The sequence below is a fragment of the Eleutherodactylus coqui genome, chromosome 11 (genome assembly GCF_035609145.1).
Source record: "Eleutherodactylus coqui strain aEleCoq1 chromosome 11, aEleCoq1.hap1, whole genome shotgun sequence".
In the NCBI taxonomy this organism is placed as follows: Eukaryota; Metazoa; Chordata; class Amphibia; order Anura; family Eleutherodactylidae; genus Eleutherodactylus; species Eleutherodactylus coqui.
Window position 1 is genome coordinate 21,971,635 of NC_089847.1, and position 18,022 is coordinate 21,989,656.

Consider the following 18,022-nt stretch of genomic DNA (forward strand, 5'->3'; position numbering starts at 1 on the left):
TGCAGAAGGAATTATTCACAGCCGCGCGGTACGGGCCCCGCGCCGGGCACCTATATCATTAGCACACGTTTTATGCGAAGACCTTAACGTGTAAATCTCGCTTTTATGCACGCGTACACAAGAAGTCACGCACCCCCTGGTTGTGTCACCTGAGTGACTCGTTGCAAGTTTTAACAAATATTTGGGGGATCCCTCGTAGATTTTCCAAACGAGTGGTTTTTGGGTTCAAATTTCAAATAAACGGAACAGATGTCGGGCGGCGGTGGAGTAGCCCATGTGGGTGGCACGCTGGCACAGTGGTTGGTTCTGATGTATTGCATCACTAGGGTCACAGAATGGATTCCAAGCAGGGGAACATCTGCATGAAATTAACGGGTTTATGTCGCTGAGGCAGCGAAGAGTTCTGCACTCCGATTCCTCCAGAATATCAACACCCCTTTTTGCTGTCAGTGAATGGAAACCAATACGGAGCGGTTATTTCTCATAGATGAAAATTTGCTACATTTGTATCCAGTCCAGAGAATCCGAAACATCCTGGACTTCAGACTGATACTTCTTAGGCTGGGTTCCCACAGGGCGGAATCCCGCCTGAAATCTCGCGGTTTGACTGTAGCGAAAAACCGTGAGATTTCCGCCTAGAAGGCGCTGCTTTAAAACCCGCAGCACTTAGCTCATGCTGCATGCTTTTCCGTTGCAACCCGCGCACCCATAGAGAGCAGCGCGTCCGCAACGGGAAAAAAAATTGATATGCTGCGGCTGGGGAATCTGTGCCAGCTTCTGCCGCCTTTGCCGCGACGGATTCAGCGTCCCGTGTGGACGAGATTTTTGACAAATCTTGTCCACAAGGCTGGCTAATCCCGGGATGGAATTTCCGCGGCAAATCCGCCCCGTGTGAACCCAGCCTCAAAACGACCTTTTGGCCGCCTGCACTTGTGCGGATACTTGCTGCGGAATCCGCGGTGAGCGTCCGCATTGCGGATCCACAGCCTATACCGTCCATAGCACGCTATTGGAAACTGATTCCTCCTGCGCACGAGCGAAAATCAATTGCGGTATCCATGCAGGAAAAATCGTAGCATGCTTTATTTTTGCACGGATTCCGCTGAAGTCAGTGGGAGCCGTCCGACCTGCGGCACGTCCGTAATTGACATCACGGACAGGTTGCGGATTCTGTGTCATCGCCTAGAAATGGCGCAGGGGGGAAAAAAATCTGTTCTGCACGTGGCCGATGGAGAGCCGCCGGGTCCATCTGCAGTACAGATGAAGAACAGAAAAGGCGATCCCTCTGTGAATCATATGTGGGCAAACAAGGAATGAACAATCGTCGCTCTGTGTAAATGCGGATGAACAGCGGTCATTCGTACGCTGCAGCCACTTTTCTGAGCAACTAACATAGAAAAAAAAACGTAAACTGTGCAGCTTCCTTTAATTTTTACCTTGGAGCCCTGCGGGCGACGCTGGCCCATACAGTGGTGTACATGGCAGTCGTCTATCGGGGGTCTGTGCCCGCAAATCCTCCCACTCGTACCTCTGATGGGAAGCAATAAGGAAGTATCAACAGACCCTACAGAGCCTTTTACATGGCGCCAAAATCGGGAAGAACGTTCGCCTAAGGGTGTCTTCACACTGGCGAGAAAACCGCACGATGCGAGAGGGAGTAAAAACGCAGAATTCTGAAACCAATCATTTTCGATGGTTTCCTTCACATTTGAGATGTTTTCACTCATGCGATGTTGCGAGAAAAAAAATCGTGGCACGCCCCTTTTTTTTTTCTAATCTCCCATGTTTCCCTATAGAGTGTTTTTTTTTTTTTCACTTTTCATTTATTTTAATTTAGCATTGGATCCGTAAATGTTTAGCAAACGCTTTAAAACATAACGGTAGTATGACTAATACAAGCGCAAAACAAGTAGTTTTTTTAAACTGGAGCCTCCTTTTTAAGCACAAACTTGCGATTTTAATGCGTTGCGTCTTTAACATTAAAAAGTCCTATCGACTTTCGCGTGAAAAAATTGCGGAAAAATCGTGCGGAGAAAATCACAAGTGGCAGCAATGAGAGACGCACTGCTGACAGTGATGACACCGTATGGGGTACGAGCATTCGCACGTACGATCATTTGTCCTTTATACGTTTTACAATGGCCCGTGTAACGGGAAGGTAGACCAGTGCTGATCTCTGTGATCGGCGCTCATTAGCAGGACTTTACAAAGTCCCTTACCTGCAGTAATACATTGTAACCAGTTTGAGGGAGGGACCTGTTAGTTCAGAGAGTTGTTCATTCTGGATACAATTGTAGCAAACTGTATCATGTCTCCACCAACCTTCTCTGCTGGATGTCAACCAGAATAGTCTTCTTTCACAAACAACAAGCAGAGATCTTTAATATTGGAGAAACACCAAATATATTGAAAGTTGCAGAAGTTTTCATTATGCAGAGAATTCACAAACTCCAAGCAGATGTCACATGGGGGTCTCGCAGGTTGAGGGGTTCTGCAAGCAGATGTTACGTGGGGTCTTGCGGGTTGAGGGGTGCTGCCAGCAGATGTTACCTGGAGCGTCTCGCAGGTTGAGGGGTTCTGCAAGCTGATGTTACCTGGGCGTCTTGGAGGTTGATGGGTGCTGCAAGCAGATGTAACATGGGGTCTTGCAGATTGATGGGTGCTGCAAGCAGATGTTACCTGGTGGTCTCGCGGGTTAAGGGGTGCTGCCAGCAGATGTTACCTGGGGGTCTCGCAGGTTGAGGGGTGCTGCAAGCAGATGTTACTTGGGGGTCTTGCAGGTTGAGGGGTGCTGCAAGCAGATGTTACCTGGTGGTCTCGCAGGTTAAGGGGTGCTACAAGCAGATGTCACCTGAGGTTCTCGCAGGTTGAGGGGTGCTGCAAGCAGATGTTACGTGGGGGTCTTGCAGGTTGAGGGGTGCTGCAAGCAGATGTTACCTGGTGATCTCGCAGGTTGAGGGGTGCTACAAGCAGATGTTACCTGGGGGTCTCGCAGTTTAAGGGGTGCTACAAGCAGGTGTTACCTGGTGGTCTCGCAGGTTGAGGGTATGCTACAAGCAGGTGTTACCTGGTGGTCTCGCAGGTTGAGGGGTGCTACAAGCAGATGTCACCTGGGCGTCTCGCAGGTTGAGGGTATGCTACAAGCAGATGTCACCTGGGGGTGTCGCAGGTTGTGAGGGTATGCTACAAGCAGATGTCACCTGGGGGTGTCGCAGGTTGTGAGGGTATGCTACAAGCAGATGTCACCTGGGGGTGTCGCAGTTTGAGGGTATGCTACAAGCAGATGTCACCTGGGCGTCTCGCAGGTTGAGGGTATGCTACAAGCAGATGTCACCTGGGCGTCTCGCAGGTTGAGGGTATGCTACAAGCAGATGTCACCTGGGCGTCTCGCAGGTTGAGGGTATGCTACAAGCAGATGTCACCTGGGCGTCTCGCAGGTTGAGGGTATGCTACAAGCAGATGTCACCTGGGCGTCTCGCAGGTTGAGGGTATGCTACAAGCAGATGTCACCTGGGGGTGTCGCAGGTTGAGGGGTGCTACAAGCAGATGTCACCTGGGGGTGTCGCAGGTTGAGGGTATGCTACAAGCAGATGTCACCTGGGCGTCTCGCAGGTTGAGGGTATGCTACAAGCAGATGTCACCTGGGGGTGTCGCAGGTTGAGGGTATGCTACAAGCAGATGTCACCTGGGCGTCTCGCAGGTTGAGGGTATCCTACAAGCAGATGTCACCTGGGCGTCTCGCAGGTTGAGGGTATGCTACAAGCAGATGTCACCTGGGCGTCTCGCAGGTTGAGGGTATGCTACAAGCAGATGTCACCTGGGCGTCTCGCAGGTTGAGGGTATGCTACAAGCAGATGTCACCTGGGCGTCTCGCAGGTTGAGGGTATGCTACAAGCAGATGTCACCTGGGCGTCTCGCAGGTTGAGGGGTGCTACAAGCAGATGTCACCTGGGCGTCTCGCAGGTTGAGGGGTGCTACAAGCAGATGTCACCTGGGCGTCTCGCAGGTTGAGGGTATGCTACAAGCAGATGTCACCTGGGCGTCTCGCAGGTTGAGGGTATGCTACAAGCAGATGTCACCTGGGCGTCTCGCAGGTTGAGGGGTGCTGAATAACCTTGTAAGCCTGGGAAACCAAATCACTTCAACATTTTATCCCTCACTCTGCTGAGTAACAATCAGAAGAAATTAGGAAATAAGATTTCCGCTTCCTCGGGGTCTCATTGTGCCATAATGTATGTTTCGTTATTGTATCGACCATACTCAATATCGCCATAAATTGCCAACACTTTGCCCCCATTAGGTTCCCCGCACATGACGCTGCGGATCTCTACAGAAACGTATGCAGATTCCTGCTGGTTGCCCGGTGGCACCCGGACTTGTCATTGTTTCATGTGTTGCCTGGCAGACGGTGCGGATCTACAGCATGAATGCCACCTGCAGAGCCCTACTCTGCCCATCCATTATCTGGCTAGTAGAATCATTATAATATTAATGCCGCCCTCCGGTTTCAGCACGTCATTCTGTCCCCGGACCAGAAGCAGCGGACATGTGTATTGCCTGCAGCTGTTTTCTCTTCTGTCCCTTCGATCCACTGCGTCGGATCCCGTTTTCGACCATCCAAGACGGCCAACTCAGTCTTCAGACTACTTAATCCCTGCAGTCTAGTAGTGCTGCTAGGAGCCGTTCACGTGGGCAGATTTTCTGTCTGTACTAAGTCCGTATGTTTTGCTGCTTGAATACGGACCGCCCAGAACCCATTTAATTAATTTCGTATACTCAGATGTACTTTTTTTTTACTTGGGCCAATGTTGTACCTACAAAATATCGCAGCACGTCCTATTTTGGTTTGTAGGCACCGAAATTGCCCACTAAAGTGTAAAGGTGCGTAAAAAAATGTAACAAATACACGTTGGCATCCGCGGGCACTGCATTTTATTTAATTTTTTTTTACACCCTGTTTTCTGTGGCTTGTGAAAAAACGGACATCAATTGGACATTTCTGTACATTTGTTTCTGCGCATGTGAAAAACAAATGACATACGGATGCAACACGTCAAAACATGCACATATGTGGCAAAACGCGCAGAACACACATTTTTTGCATACGCCCATGTGAACGAGCCCCTAAACAGTCAATGCACTATACCCGCTGCATTGATTGGCCAGACCTGCTCATGTGATCAGCACTGGCTTATCAGAGAGAAGTGCAAAGCAGGTATAAGGTAGTTCAATAATTACTTCGGTCATCTTGCATGGCCGACAACCGTCCCAGAACTGGTGGCTTGCAGGGGGGTCGGGGAAGAACAACCGCTGCTAATCTACCCCTTCCACCTCCTAATTCTGCAAACTGAGGGGGTGATTGCTGTGGATGTTGGGGATCTCTGAAACCGCTGTAGTCATGTCAGATACAGATATATATATGTGTGTGTATATATATATATATATATACTTCCACAGTATAACTCTCGGTAACATCTGCTTGTGCTTTGACTTCCAGTGAAGAATACCCCATTGCTGCTGACCATCCAGCCCCCCACAGAGCACACGGGCGGCCCGGAGAGCAGGGGGGACGCTGACTGGGGTAAGCCGTGTGCGGAGCCCGGATCGCCTACTGAGGACGGTGAGTGCAGAACACATGCGGCTCCTGTACAGCGCGGGGGAAATGAATCACAGCACTTGTTAATCTCCATTACCCTCTGACCGTGTCTGGTTTTTTTGCCTTACAGAAGCCGCAGACTCTGAAATGATATTTGAGAATGGTCACTTCGCTCTAGACAAAGTCAGGTTTGTACACCCATTTCCATGTACATCACTACATACATTGTACGGCCCCATATACATCCCTCTATCAGAATGACTGTATTGTACAGCCTGTATAAACAGCCGCGACACAGAGACTTCTTCATTCCTCGCATACTGACATAATAGAGATTTAACCTCCTCAACGCTGGATTTGCTTTTGCGCTGTAAATGCTTCTGTTCACGGACCGCGAGCTGAGAAAATGGACAATATTTGACGCTCAGGGTATATTAAAAGGGGGCAGATTAATATGCATGGACACAAAACGTACCGAATCACATTGCACATATGGCGGTCTCCAAGGCAGGTAGATGCTGCAATATATGCAGGGTAGTCCCAGGGTCGGGGTGAGAGGTAGGTACCTGTATAGGGTGGCACCTCATCACAGCTGAGCAGGGGGGGGGGGGTTTCATTGAATAAGAAACATCTTTGCACCTGTTAGGGCCACTAGCCGCTGCTTTTTGATTGGCCATCAAAAAGAGGTGATCAACTAGAAAAGCCTTGCACCAATGCGGTTTAGCTTATGATTGGGTTCAAATCTCAGATCCACTTGATCCCCTAAATTTGACGGATCAGACTTGTTGATCAATGTTCTACTGGTGAAATCCAAGATGGCGAGCTCTGCTCGTAGTGATTGATGACGTATTTTTGCAATTCTTAAAGGGACACAGTTCTCGCCTTTTAAGCACCACAAACTAAGTTGTTGGTTTAAAGGTGATGAAACGGGGAGTCCGGGGAGACCTCGGAGTCCGGGGAGACCTCGGAGTCCGGGGAGACCTCTTTCATTCTCACCGAGCGCCCCGTTCCAGTGCTATGTCACCGCGAAGTCAACCAACGCCGCTAGCTTGACTCTTTCCGCACACGCATCTCCCATAGAGAGTCTTGCAGCATGCAGTGACTTTGCGGGGGCAGATCACTGGAATCTAGAGCTCGGTGAATATGAAGGATGTCTTCCCGGACTCCCCATTCCATCACCTTTGAGCCCCATAACTTAGTTTGTGGAGTTCAAAGGTGATGAGTGTCCCTTCAAATAAATGAATTCGTCCACTGCATAAGCGTACGGCGCGCGAAGAAGACAACCCTTCTAAGAATTGATTGCCAAGGGCTTAAAGGAAAGGTTTCAGATTTCGGAACTGACTGTATTGGTAGTGGCCATGTTTTTACTGTCACCATGAATGCTGGCGAGGTCACCTGACTGCAGTCACCAATCACCGTGTGTGATACATTTCTTCTAGATTGAACCTTTAATCGCAGATCGCATGAACTTGGATCAAAATGTGTTGGTGAAACATGTTTTGCTTAAACCTAGTTTAACAGTTGATCACAGTTGACCTGAACCAACATCATGGTTGGTGCTGCCGACCCTTAGTCTTATAACCAATGAGCTTCTCCATCAATGATGGAAGCGCTCCAGAGGGAGCGGTGACACTAGACATGACCTACAGTATTACTCGCCACTCCTCCGGGTGCTGGCGCTGCACTAAGTCCAGATGCCCGGACTTTTTTGTGTCCTGACTTCATCCATGGTGAGGACATGGGGTACGGTGGTGACAGCAGTGCCCTTGACAGAAGACGACCCGGAGTATCGGAAGTAGCTCCTCTTCACATGGCTGCTTCCAGGCCAGGACCCAGTGCAGCAAAGAGGATGCCGGTTGCCCAGAGATGAATAAAAAAGGGGTTATCCAGTCGTGTAACTTTCATGTAACAGTGCAATGTTCCTGATCTGCCTTGGGCACTAAATCACTGGCCCCGGAGAGTCCTGTCCTGATGCTTTCTGTGTATGATGCTGAGAAGATGCTTTCCTTCAGGTCCCTTCAAGGAAGTTGTACGAAGCAAAAGCAAGGAAGAGCTGGACAAAGGGGAAAACCTTGAAACAAGGGTTCCGTATTTATGGGGTCAACGCAGAATAGGTGCTGTTGGCTTAGTATGCTGGTCAACCAAGGTCATGGTAGTTGAGGTGGAAGTTGGTCCAAATGAGCTGAGGATCTGGCATGACCTATTGGTAGGCGATGATTTGAAGAGAATGACGCCAATGATTAAAATTATACTTTATGTATAACCAGCAGGTAATGCCTTTATCCGACAGCTGGAGTAAACCAATGATAATGGGTCACATTCTTAGGTCCGATGTACAAAATCAGTCATGACCATCAGCATTGACTGTCCTCAGTCGCCAATGCTGAGCTGCTGCCCACCAATGGTTATGACCATTGCAAATTGGACCCTTAGGAATTGACATGTGTAATCCAGTGTCCGTTGAAGGAGTCTACGAACCTTGAAACGTGTTACCTGCTGCGGCTTCATTCTCTTTCAAGTAATCGCTTGTCAACAGGTCACACCGAACCTGGGCTCACCTTGACCTCCTTCAGTGAAGGTGGCTGCTCTCCTGGAAGGAAGCAATATATACAGCTGCTTCTGTGCTGATGATATATGTATGCTTCAGCATCCTGTGGACTACTTGTGTGCCTTCCATGTATTGGTCTGTGGAGGGGGTTAGCAGCCATTCCCTGCACTCTGGGTGTCGAAAACGTAGAAGGTGGGCACAACACTACATGAACGATGCCACTTCTTCATTCTCGGGAACGGTGGTGCTCCTACATATCAGATTTCGACTGATCATAAAGGGATTCATATTATAGGAACTACTTCACATATTACATGCTTGAGTCCGCGCTCTGTCTGGTGTGTACATTCTGGTCATGCACCGGAAATAATCGTGACACCTGCGCCAAACAGATCCATAGACTCATATGGGCACAGTGGATGTCAAAAGGCAATTTTCTTCCCATTTGCTGGCTAGTAAATGCCGCTATACCTTTCTATATTCCATTCTTTTGTAGCCAGGCACTACATACAAATGCATACCATGCTGTATACTAAACTAAACTAATACATGGAATGACGGGACTGGAATACCCAGAGAGGCATCAAAATTGGGATTATTTACTCTAGAAAAAAGACGGCTAAGGGGTGATCAAATAACTATGCAGAAATACATGAGGGGACAATACAAGGATCTCTCCCATGATCTGCTTATACCCAGGACTGCGACTGTAACAAGAGGGCATCCGCTACGATTAGAGGAAAGAAGGTTTCATCACCAACATATAAGGGGATTCTTTACTGTAAGAGCAGTGGGACTGTGGAACTCTCTGCCTGAGGAAGTGGTGATGGCAAAATCCATAGAGGAGTTTAAAAGGGGACTTGATGTCTTTCTGGAGAGGAAGGACATTATAGGCTATAAATCTTAGGTCAATTGTTAATCTGGGTATACAGGCAGGCAGGAACTATTAGGGGTTGATCCAGGGAACAGTCTGATTGCCATTAGGACGTCTGGAAGGAATTTTTTCCCCAAAAGGGCTAATTGGCTTCTGCTCTTGGTTTTTTTTTTGCCTTCCTCTGGATCAACACAGGAGGATAACAGGCTGAACTAGATGGACATTGTCTTCATTCGGCCTTACAAACTATGTTACTATGTTACTATTATGCCATAACTGTACAGTATGCACTTGCATAGTTTAGGAGCGTTCCTCAGCATATGTGCCAAACCTGATGGGCAATGAGGACGGAGCCCAATGCAGATGCTACAATGCAACCAGATGACGGATGTCTGTATCCGCCTAACCTCCTACGACTCCACAACGATTACGAGGGATTTTTTCTTCTAATGACTAGTCTTTCCATAATATACTGGAACCATTCTCATTTTTTCCTAACGAGCATGGTGTTGGTTTCTTTTCTGGGTCCGAGCAGATATTTCTATTTAATTTATAAAGGTGCCCTCACTCTTTCCATTACACCTCCGGTAATCCGATCTGCTTTATTTTGTGCCTGCTCACTGCAGCGCACGCTTTGTCTCCGGGAGCCGTGGGTTGTCCTCTCCATAGTTTCACACTGCGCTGTAGAATGTCTCTATGAAGTGCTACTGATGGGGTCCGCGTTCCTTGCACTTACTTACTAAAAATCTGCTGAGAATCCACACTGGAGCCGGGCTATAACCCGAGTGAGTCACCCCTCACTATATACTTCTAGTAGTTTCTGTGCGTCCTCAATATTCTGGGATATTCCACTACAGAAACCTAAAGTTTAAAACCAAAGTTTTAAAGGGGTTTTCTCTTCTCGTAAAGGGATGGCATATCACTAGGACCTCTACCCATCCTGACAATGAAGGGCCTGCAGCGCTTATTGCCCACTGGGAAGAGCAGCGTAGTTCCAGCGACGTGAATGGTGTCAGTTGGCTGGAAGTGCTGACCCTGGGGTCTCAGAAGTTGGACCTCGATTTAAAGGGGTTGCATGATTTTTTTTTTTTTTTTTAAACATGGGTGCAACTGTGTTAAACAATAATAGCAGCCATACTCGCTCGATCGTTCCTCCAGCACTGCAGGGCCGCGATCCTCTACCACGAACGGCTATTCTCTGACCGCTGCAGCCAATCGAAGTCATATGCAGTTCTTGAGTTGAGTGGAGGTCGTGCAGGCATATGGCCGCTCCATTGACTTCAATGTCAGCGCCAGATATTGCCTAAGAGCTTGAACTCCATACTCTCTGGCGTTGTCATTGAAGCCAATGGAGCAGCAACGTGCCCCCATGATCTCTGCTCCGTTCACTTGAGGACCACCCAGTCCCCGTTTTCTGAATCGATGGAAATCCTAGTGTTTGGATGCCCCATGATCATGAAGTTATTCCCCACTCTCTGGATAGAGATCACTTACATAACTTGAAGGGATCACATATCCTTGTGAGATGCCATCACCTTATGAGATGGGAACATCCGATTGATGGGAGGACATATACATTTTGGTAATTTCAGCTGATGTATATCAATGACATCTGGCCATACATGCTGATATCTTGTTGCTTGACACAAAAGCCGAGCTACAGGATAATGTGGTCATTCACATGAATAATCCAATGAGTCAAGAACTGGCCAGCAAGGATATTTATGCAAGGGTCCGAAAAGGGGTGTTCAGAAATAGTGCCAATTTAGTCCCTGCAGCTCATCCCAGTGCCTGGTGGGAAGTAGACACAACCCAGAATACAGATCAAGAGAATAAGCTCTGAAAAGGCACTGAGCAAGCAGGGGATGTTGAGGGATTTCAGCTCTGAAGGCAGAATAATTGTGAATGCAACTCATAAAAAATTTGGATTGAAGCATCTACTGCTTTTTCTGCCTATTCTAAATGTGAAATTTATATTCTTTCCGTGTTTAAAACATATTTCGGGGTTGTTCTATTACTTAGGGACTACAATTCTCATCCACAAGTGACAGAGAACGGCACCAGGCAGCCGGTGAAAAGCCAGAGTGAGACAAACGACATCGCTGTGATTGGTGAGTGCTAGAATAAGTGATAAGGGCTTCACCCTCCCGATAGTTTGCTGCAATGTATCGGTCCGGGCTCTTCATGTTTATTTACATGATGCAGTTGTTGCTACAACTTTTCAAACTCGCAGCAAAAACCAAGAGATGACCGGGGTGTGCGGAAGAAGTGTTAAAGGCCCAATGTCCACGGGCGGATTGGATTTGCAGGAGATCGGCAAATCAAGCCGCCCATAGGGACGCATTAGCATCCGTAAAACATTTAAAAGCACGCAGATGTCATTTTTTTTTCCGGTGTGCGGTAAAAAAATCGCAGCACAGTCCATTTTCTGTGGATTCCCGCACGGATGGCTTCCATTAAAGTCAATGGAAGCTATCTGATCCGTGGCACGCCCGCGGCTGTCACTGTGGACGTGCTGCGGATCCATAGGAAAGCTGGAGATTTGAAAAGGGAAAAAAAAAACGCTGAGCGCGTCCGCTGTGCAGAAGAAAGAAGACCCGCACCGCAGCCGCACAGGTAAGAAAATGACCATAAAAAGGCCAAATTCACACAGGCGCAATTCCTTATTTCTCACAAATCATTCTGAAGAAGAAGAAAAATTGAGCTTCCGGATTTTTTACTTTTTTTTTTTTTTGCATGCGAGAAAGTCTTATAAGTGAAAAAAAATAAAAATTGGACAGGCAATGCATGTAGGGCATACGCACAAATTGAAATTGGCTCACTATTCTTGGACTGTATCCTGTCCATAGAGGCTTCTTATCTCGACTAGATACAATTGGAGCAAACTAGAGATGAGCGAGTAGTGCCTTAGCCCAGTGTTCCCCTAACTCCAGTCCTCAGGGACCCCCACAGGTCATGTCTTCAGGATTTCCTCAGTGTTGCACAGGTGATGTAATTATTGTCGGTGCCTCAGACATTGCCACAGGTGTTCTTACCATAGGATGTCCTGAAAACATGACATGTTGGTGGTCCCTGAGGACTGGAGTTGGGGACCCCTGCCTTAGCCGAGTATCTCCCCGCTCGTCCTCTAAAGATTCGGCTGCCGGCGCGGGTGACAGGTGAGTTGCGGGGGGGAGAGAGATCTCCCCTCTGTTCCTCCCCGCCGCTCCCCGCCGGCCCCCGAATCTTTAGAGACGAGCGGGGAGATACTCGGCTAAGGCACATTACTCGAGCGAGGTGTGTTCACACGGACGATTGTTCCTGTACAAGTTTTATCCGATTTCAGACAGAACTTGCATGGAGATTCGGCTGAAAATACCGAAGGAAAAAGCGCTGCATGCAACACTTTTTCTTCCATCTTTAAAGCCGGCGGAAAGCGGGTGGATCCTGTTATAGTCAGTGGGGTTTGTCCGGTGCTGTTTGGTTCCATCCAGAGATGGAAATATTCGGCCACGGGGATTTTCATGTCCTGCTCCCCAATAGGAACAGGAAAGCGGAATCCCCGATGCAGATTTTCAAATATTGATGCTTTGAAATACTATGTAGATCGGAAAGTTGCAAACTCCTTTTATTTATTTTTATTGTATTTCTAGGTCCTCCCAGCAATAACGTTCCTGTACTTTTACACAGAAACGAGCTTCACTCGGTGAATGGAGATGGAATGGGGCCGGGGATTCACCTCCATTCACAATGAACAGGCAGTCATTCAGAAGTGAACGACCGCCTGTTTAGATGGGACAATCCGTCCTGCAATATTCGTCATGCAGAAATTGAACGACAAACAAGAAGCGAACAAATTCCTATTTGTCATTCAGTCGGGGGATGCCTTTACACTAAGCGATAATCGTTCAGATTCACACACTGGTTATCGGCTTATGCAAAAGGCCCTAACAAGGGCATTAGACCTTGAAAAATCGTTTTTTGAAAAGTTCCCATTCCGTTTGCTAATCGTTACCCACCGGTCCAAGGGGTGGGCTGAACTGTCTCTGCTGCGCAGTTCTGCTCCTCTCTGCCAGTGCAAAGTGGATGCTGCCTGCAATGTCATCCACGGGACGAGTGAAACCTCTTGCATGCGCTGGGCAGTCCTGTATGGCACATATGTGAGATGTTGATCATCCCATGGGGATCTGGCTTCGCCATTTGCGCATGTGCCAGTCTGCAATCTGCAAGATTTCGCTCATCTTGTGAATGACGCCAAGGTAGACGGTCTTCATTCGTTATAAACATAGAGGATTTGGAGACGGTTCAGCTTGAGCATGCTGCTGGTGTAGGGAGGCTTACATGCTGACAGGCTCCCTTTAAACTTTACTTACTGGAAAAGCCTCCTTAGATATCGGATTTTTTTTTAAATCTGCATCTAACTCATAATTTCTTTTCTCTTTCCAGTGAACGGCGATCATGACCAAACATCTGAGTCCAACACGGTGACCTCTGGGACCTTAACTAGCAGCATCACAAGCTCCGCACCTTTCCCCGGTTTAGGGCTACCACCCGGGGCAAACGTCGAGTCATCCGAGCCCCAGTCGTTGCTGTCTAGTTCTGCCAGCCCATCGGCAGATGGTTTGCCATCAGGGTAAGACGGGAGAAGTAACTGGGATGGGCTTCTGCCAGCAGTGAGGTGTAGAGGCGACTGCAGCACACCGAGGTTTGGTGGAGTCTAACCAGGCATGAATGCTTCATTATGTAGGTGCCTGAAAGACATCTTTCTCCTGACACAGAGCCGGCCTGTTTATGGGACAATCCAGTCACACAACCTCACTGGAGATGGGGTGGAACTGTGTGTCCGACCTCCGCTCCTATACATCTCTACCCGCTGCATGCCGCCGTCACATGGTTTATGGTTGTACGTACCATTAATGCCCAGATAGCCGCTGCCCTGCTGTTTAGTTATAACCTGAACATAAGACCTACTTTATATCACTAGGAAAGCCTCTAGTTCCCTGATAGCGACCCATAACATAAAAATACTTTATATTGGCTGTCGGGACACGGACGACATTTTATACTATGTGGATACACTTTTTGCCTTGTTCTGTTCACTATAAAGGATTTTGCTGCAGATCAGCATCAAAATCCACAATTTTAATTTTTTGCTGCAGATTTTAGTGTAGATTTTCCAGACGTGCCCCAATCCTGCTACAAGTGAACGTACCCTTAATGAACTGTCCTGTCCCCAAAAATGACATTCCAATATATTTACCTTACTATTCCAATTAACTGGAGTACCGCGCAATTTCTTATGATCACAGCACAATCACGTATTGCGCAGGGCCGTATGTCTGGGGCAGCCAATCACTGCCACCCATAGTGACCTCACCTCTGTTGCCATTTTTATGGTTTGGAGAACACTTTAATGGGTTGTCTCACCACAGATAATAGGAGCCACTGCCATTATGGCCCTGATTTAAAGTCTGTTTGCCTGTGTTAATCACCATCATTGATCCTATTTTTACCTGCACTGTCCACTAAAGGACGAACGACCATCTATGTAATACATAGACATCTCCACCAGTAAGAGAGTCGCCTCTTGTTGATGTCTTCCCAAACTACGGGCCCTGATATACTTATGTTCTAAAAGAGCATATAGACAAACTGGGTGTCCTGATGAGACTATCCCTATGAATGCAAGTGAAAGCTATATTATTATTTTATGATCATTGGGGGTTCAATCTTTGGGATGCCCACCGCTCCTCAGATTGAAGAAGCTATAATGCTGCATCCCCTTCTATGGTTTTCTTCCAGAGCTAAACTCTCGGCCACCTGAATCAGTGCTGCCGCCATGGATAGTCCCTGGGGCCGCCGTGGATGGCCCTTGGGGCCGCCGTGGGGGGCCGTGGTGCTGCCATCAATAACTTTTTGCACTGCAGCATAAATGAGATGATCAACCGATGAATGAGCGTTTTCTTGCTTGTCTGCGGATTGTTGGCACGTTTACATGGCCCAATGATCGGGCTAATGAGCGTTCCCGCCAGTTGTCGGACCATGTAAGAAGCACTTTACAATTACTGCTTGTTTATTTAGGCTCGTTCAGAAAGCTTCCAGAAAAGGTGCATTTAGGTTCTACGGTCTCTTAATTCTTTTCTAAAAAACCACTTACCCCAGCAAGCTGAAGGTATTGCCGCATCTTAAACGAGTCTCCGTTTTGATGTACACATTTTTCTCAACTTCAACGCCTTAATTGTATGGCGCCTTTGTAAACGCTCCTTCAGGGATCTGTTTTGCCCTCTGGAAAATCGCTAATGCAAGAGCGGCGCGACTGGAAAACGTGCAACGGCGAAGAGTGTCCTCCATGCAAGTCTGATCCATTGTGACAGCTGATGGAATGAAGGCACCATTCATTCCTTCATGACAAGATTGTCTGAGACATTGCCACAGTCTTGTGATGGTCGGTCAACATTTGCGGCACCCAACTTTTCGGATCTCCGTATGGGATGGCGTGCGCAGATCCTACAGCAATGCTGACTTTGCAGGCAGTCTCTTCCAAGGTCACTGGCGATCCTCCATAACCGCTCTCACAATCGTGTTGCCGGACCGACTAGTGCGAGGCCGAGGCTACTTTTATTGGTTCTTACAAGATGTTTGGTCTCATTTGAACCGATGCACATTTTTCACATCCATGACATTTTCACCGCACGTCTCACTCCACTGATGATGAATATTGACAGGTGTCATTCCTCGCAAGTGAAGAAAACGGATAATTATATGCCGTTCTTAAAATTGCGCCATTCACGTTCCAAGTATTGAAAAGGCTTCAAACTCCAGCTCCCGTCACGTGTGGACGGTGCTGCCATTCGTCTCGCTCATCTCCGAAGAATGTCTTCTAAACCGTGTTCCATGTTTCTATCGTCTACTACCCCGTTTCTCTGAAAATAAGGCCTACTCTGAAAACAAGGCCTACCCTGATTTTCCAGGATTTTCAGGAAGGCTTGAAATATAAGCCTGCCCCTGAAAATAAGCCCTAGCTGCATTACATTAAAAAAAGCAATACATTATCTAGCAGGCTCAGTCCGCGTCCCTCCCGCTGCTCTCCGGAGGTCCAACATACTTCCTGCAGCCTTTGGCCGCCCACAGAAGATCTCTTTCTGCTTACAGGATTCATAAATCCCGCCTCCTGGAGGCAATGGCTCTGATTGGTTCTCAAGCACTGCTTAGACAATCAATGCAGCACTGGATGAACCAATGCGATAGCTGTGATTGGTTCATCCAGCACTGCATTGATTGGTTGAGTAGCGCTCGAGAACCAATCATTGCTGTGGCTCAGGGATGCGGACGGAGCCTGCTAGGTAACTAGAATAAGACATCCCCCGAAAATAAGACCTAGTGCAAAAATTAATATAATTTTGGGGGGAAACATGGTATTGCTGTGAAAATAATTAGTAGACCGTAGAACTTCTTTACACCTCGTATCTGGATGAGCTGCACGTGTAGAAGTCCGTGTTCCTGTCCAGCCAGACATAAATGACATCATATTTTTAGTGTTTGCCATTTCTGGACATCCTACCGCTAATAATAATGCTATATAGTAATTGGAACAAGGTCGGCGGCATTAATGCACTAGTGGACTCCGTTTACTTCTGTCCTTTCCTGGGACTTCTAGTTCTACACCAGCAGTGTATGGGCTTCTCGTAAGTCCTCTCTTCTCCAGACCTCTCCCATTTGGCATCAGTAGGACGGGGTGTAGCAGAACTTCGCTGCTCAGTGGGTCTTTGTATCTTCCCTATTTGTGTGACAAGGGCGTTACCCTTCAGCGCCTTTTTTTTTTTTTGTACAAAGAAGGGTTAATTAGCGGCTCAGGAGTGCTTGTTTGTTTGGCCGGTGAGGTCAGAGGCTGGGAGCAGTGTCAGTCACAGGTAATTAGGGTTGTGCTCTCACAGGCTCTTTATGTGCGCTGTGTAAGGGGCTCTGTTCTCCGCACACGGCTCTTCCTGCCCGAAACTCCTGGAAAACTTTTGCACCTACTGTGAAAACCCCCTTTATGCGCGTTGAGGCGCAGGGTCGGCCTTTTTAGGATACTGCAAAGGCAAATGTAATTTACGCTCCTTTGAAATGACTCAACTATAGCAAATAAATCCACTCGGACATAAATATATACTTTTTTTATGTTAATCATGCAAGGAAATGGGCTCCATGTTGGTGCAAAAACGTGAGGTCTTTCAGATTGGGGCATTAAAGGGATTTTTTTTAGGCTTTTGTAGAGTTTCAATAAAATTAGCTCTTATTTACCGTATTAATAAAAAAAAGTTTATGTGGCTTTTTTAGTGATTTATAGGTTTATGGCAAAGTTGAGTGCTAACTGATACCTACTCTGATTACACCCCTGTGTAGTCCTGCACGGTACACGGGGCCAATCCTAACGATGGGTGGTTATAACGAGCGCCGATCGGCAAATCATAAGCAGGGATCGATATGCCACTTCCTTTCAGAGAGGATAGAGAATGGCTGGTCTGGGGATGAATGATCGTTACTACAGTCAATCGTCTCCATATAGATGGCATTAGTCAGCAGAACATCCACTCGTTTCTATGGGGATTGTGCTGCCAGCATGAAGGATCCAGTCTGTTGCCTGAGCGTTGGCATAGTCAGACGGGCCGATGAACATTTGCTGATCATGTAAAAGGGCTTTAAAGGGGTTGTCTTGGACAATTACTATTGATGAACTGTCATTAAAAGTTGATCAGTGCAATCCCCACTGATTTGCTGATCACCAAGTCTGCTGTCAGTGTGGACAGCGCCGTCCGTATTGCAGCAGCCCTATTTGGTACTGCAGGCACAGCTCCCATTGAATTCAATGGGAGCTGTGCCTGTAGTAACAAACCTGGCCACTGCATTGTTGACAGCGCTATCTGCTTCCAGCGATCAACTATTGATAATACATATGCTTTAAAGGGAACCTGTCATAGCAGTATGAACTAAGTTACTGTGCTGTTAAAGAAGGGGATGTAGTCGGGTTATATATATTTTTTTT

The 18,022-nt window shown here is 47.5% G+C and overlaps 1 protein-coding gene across 1 annotated transcript in view; it reads left to right on the forward strand.

Annotated features, from left to right (window-relative positions):
• WWP2 (WW domain containing E3 ubiquitin protein ligase 2) overlaps nt 1-18,022 on the forward strand; it is a 54,467-nt gene that overhangs the window by 12,206 nt on the left and 24,239 nt on the right. Inside the window, exons 3-6 of the mRNA XM_066582205.1 lie at nt 5,498-5,620; nt 5,727-5,784; nt 11,041-11,129; nt 13,444-13,630. Coding sequence (XP_066438302.1) covers nt 5,498-5,620; nt 5,727-5,784; nt 11,041-11,129; nt 13,444-13,630 — 457 coding nt within the window. The remainder of the gene's footprint in view (nt 1-5,497; nt 5,621-5,726; nt 5,785-11,040; nt 11,130-13,443; nt 13,631-18,022) is intronic.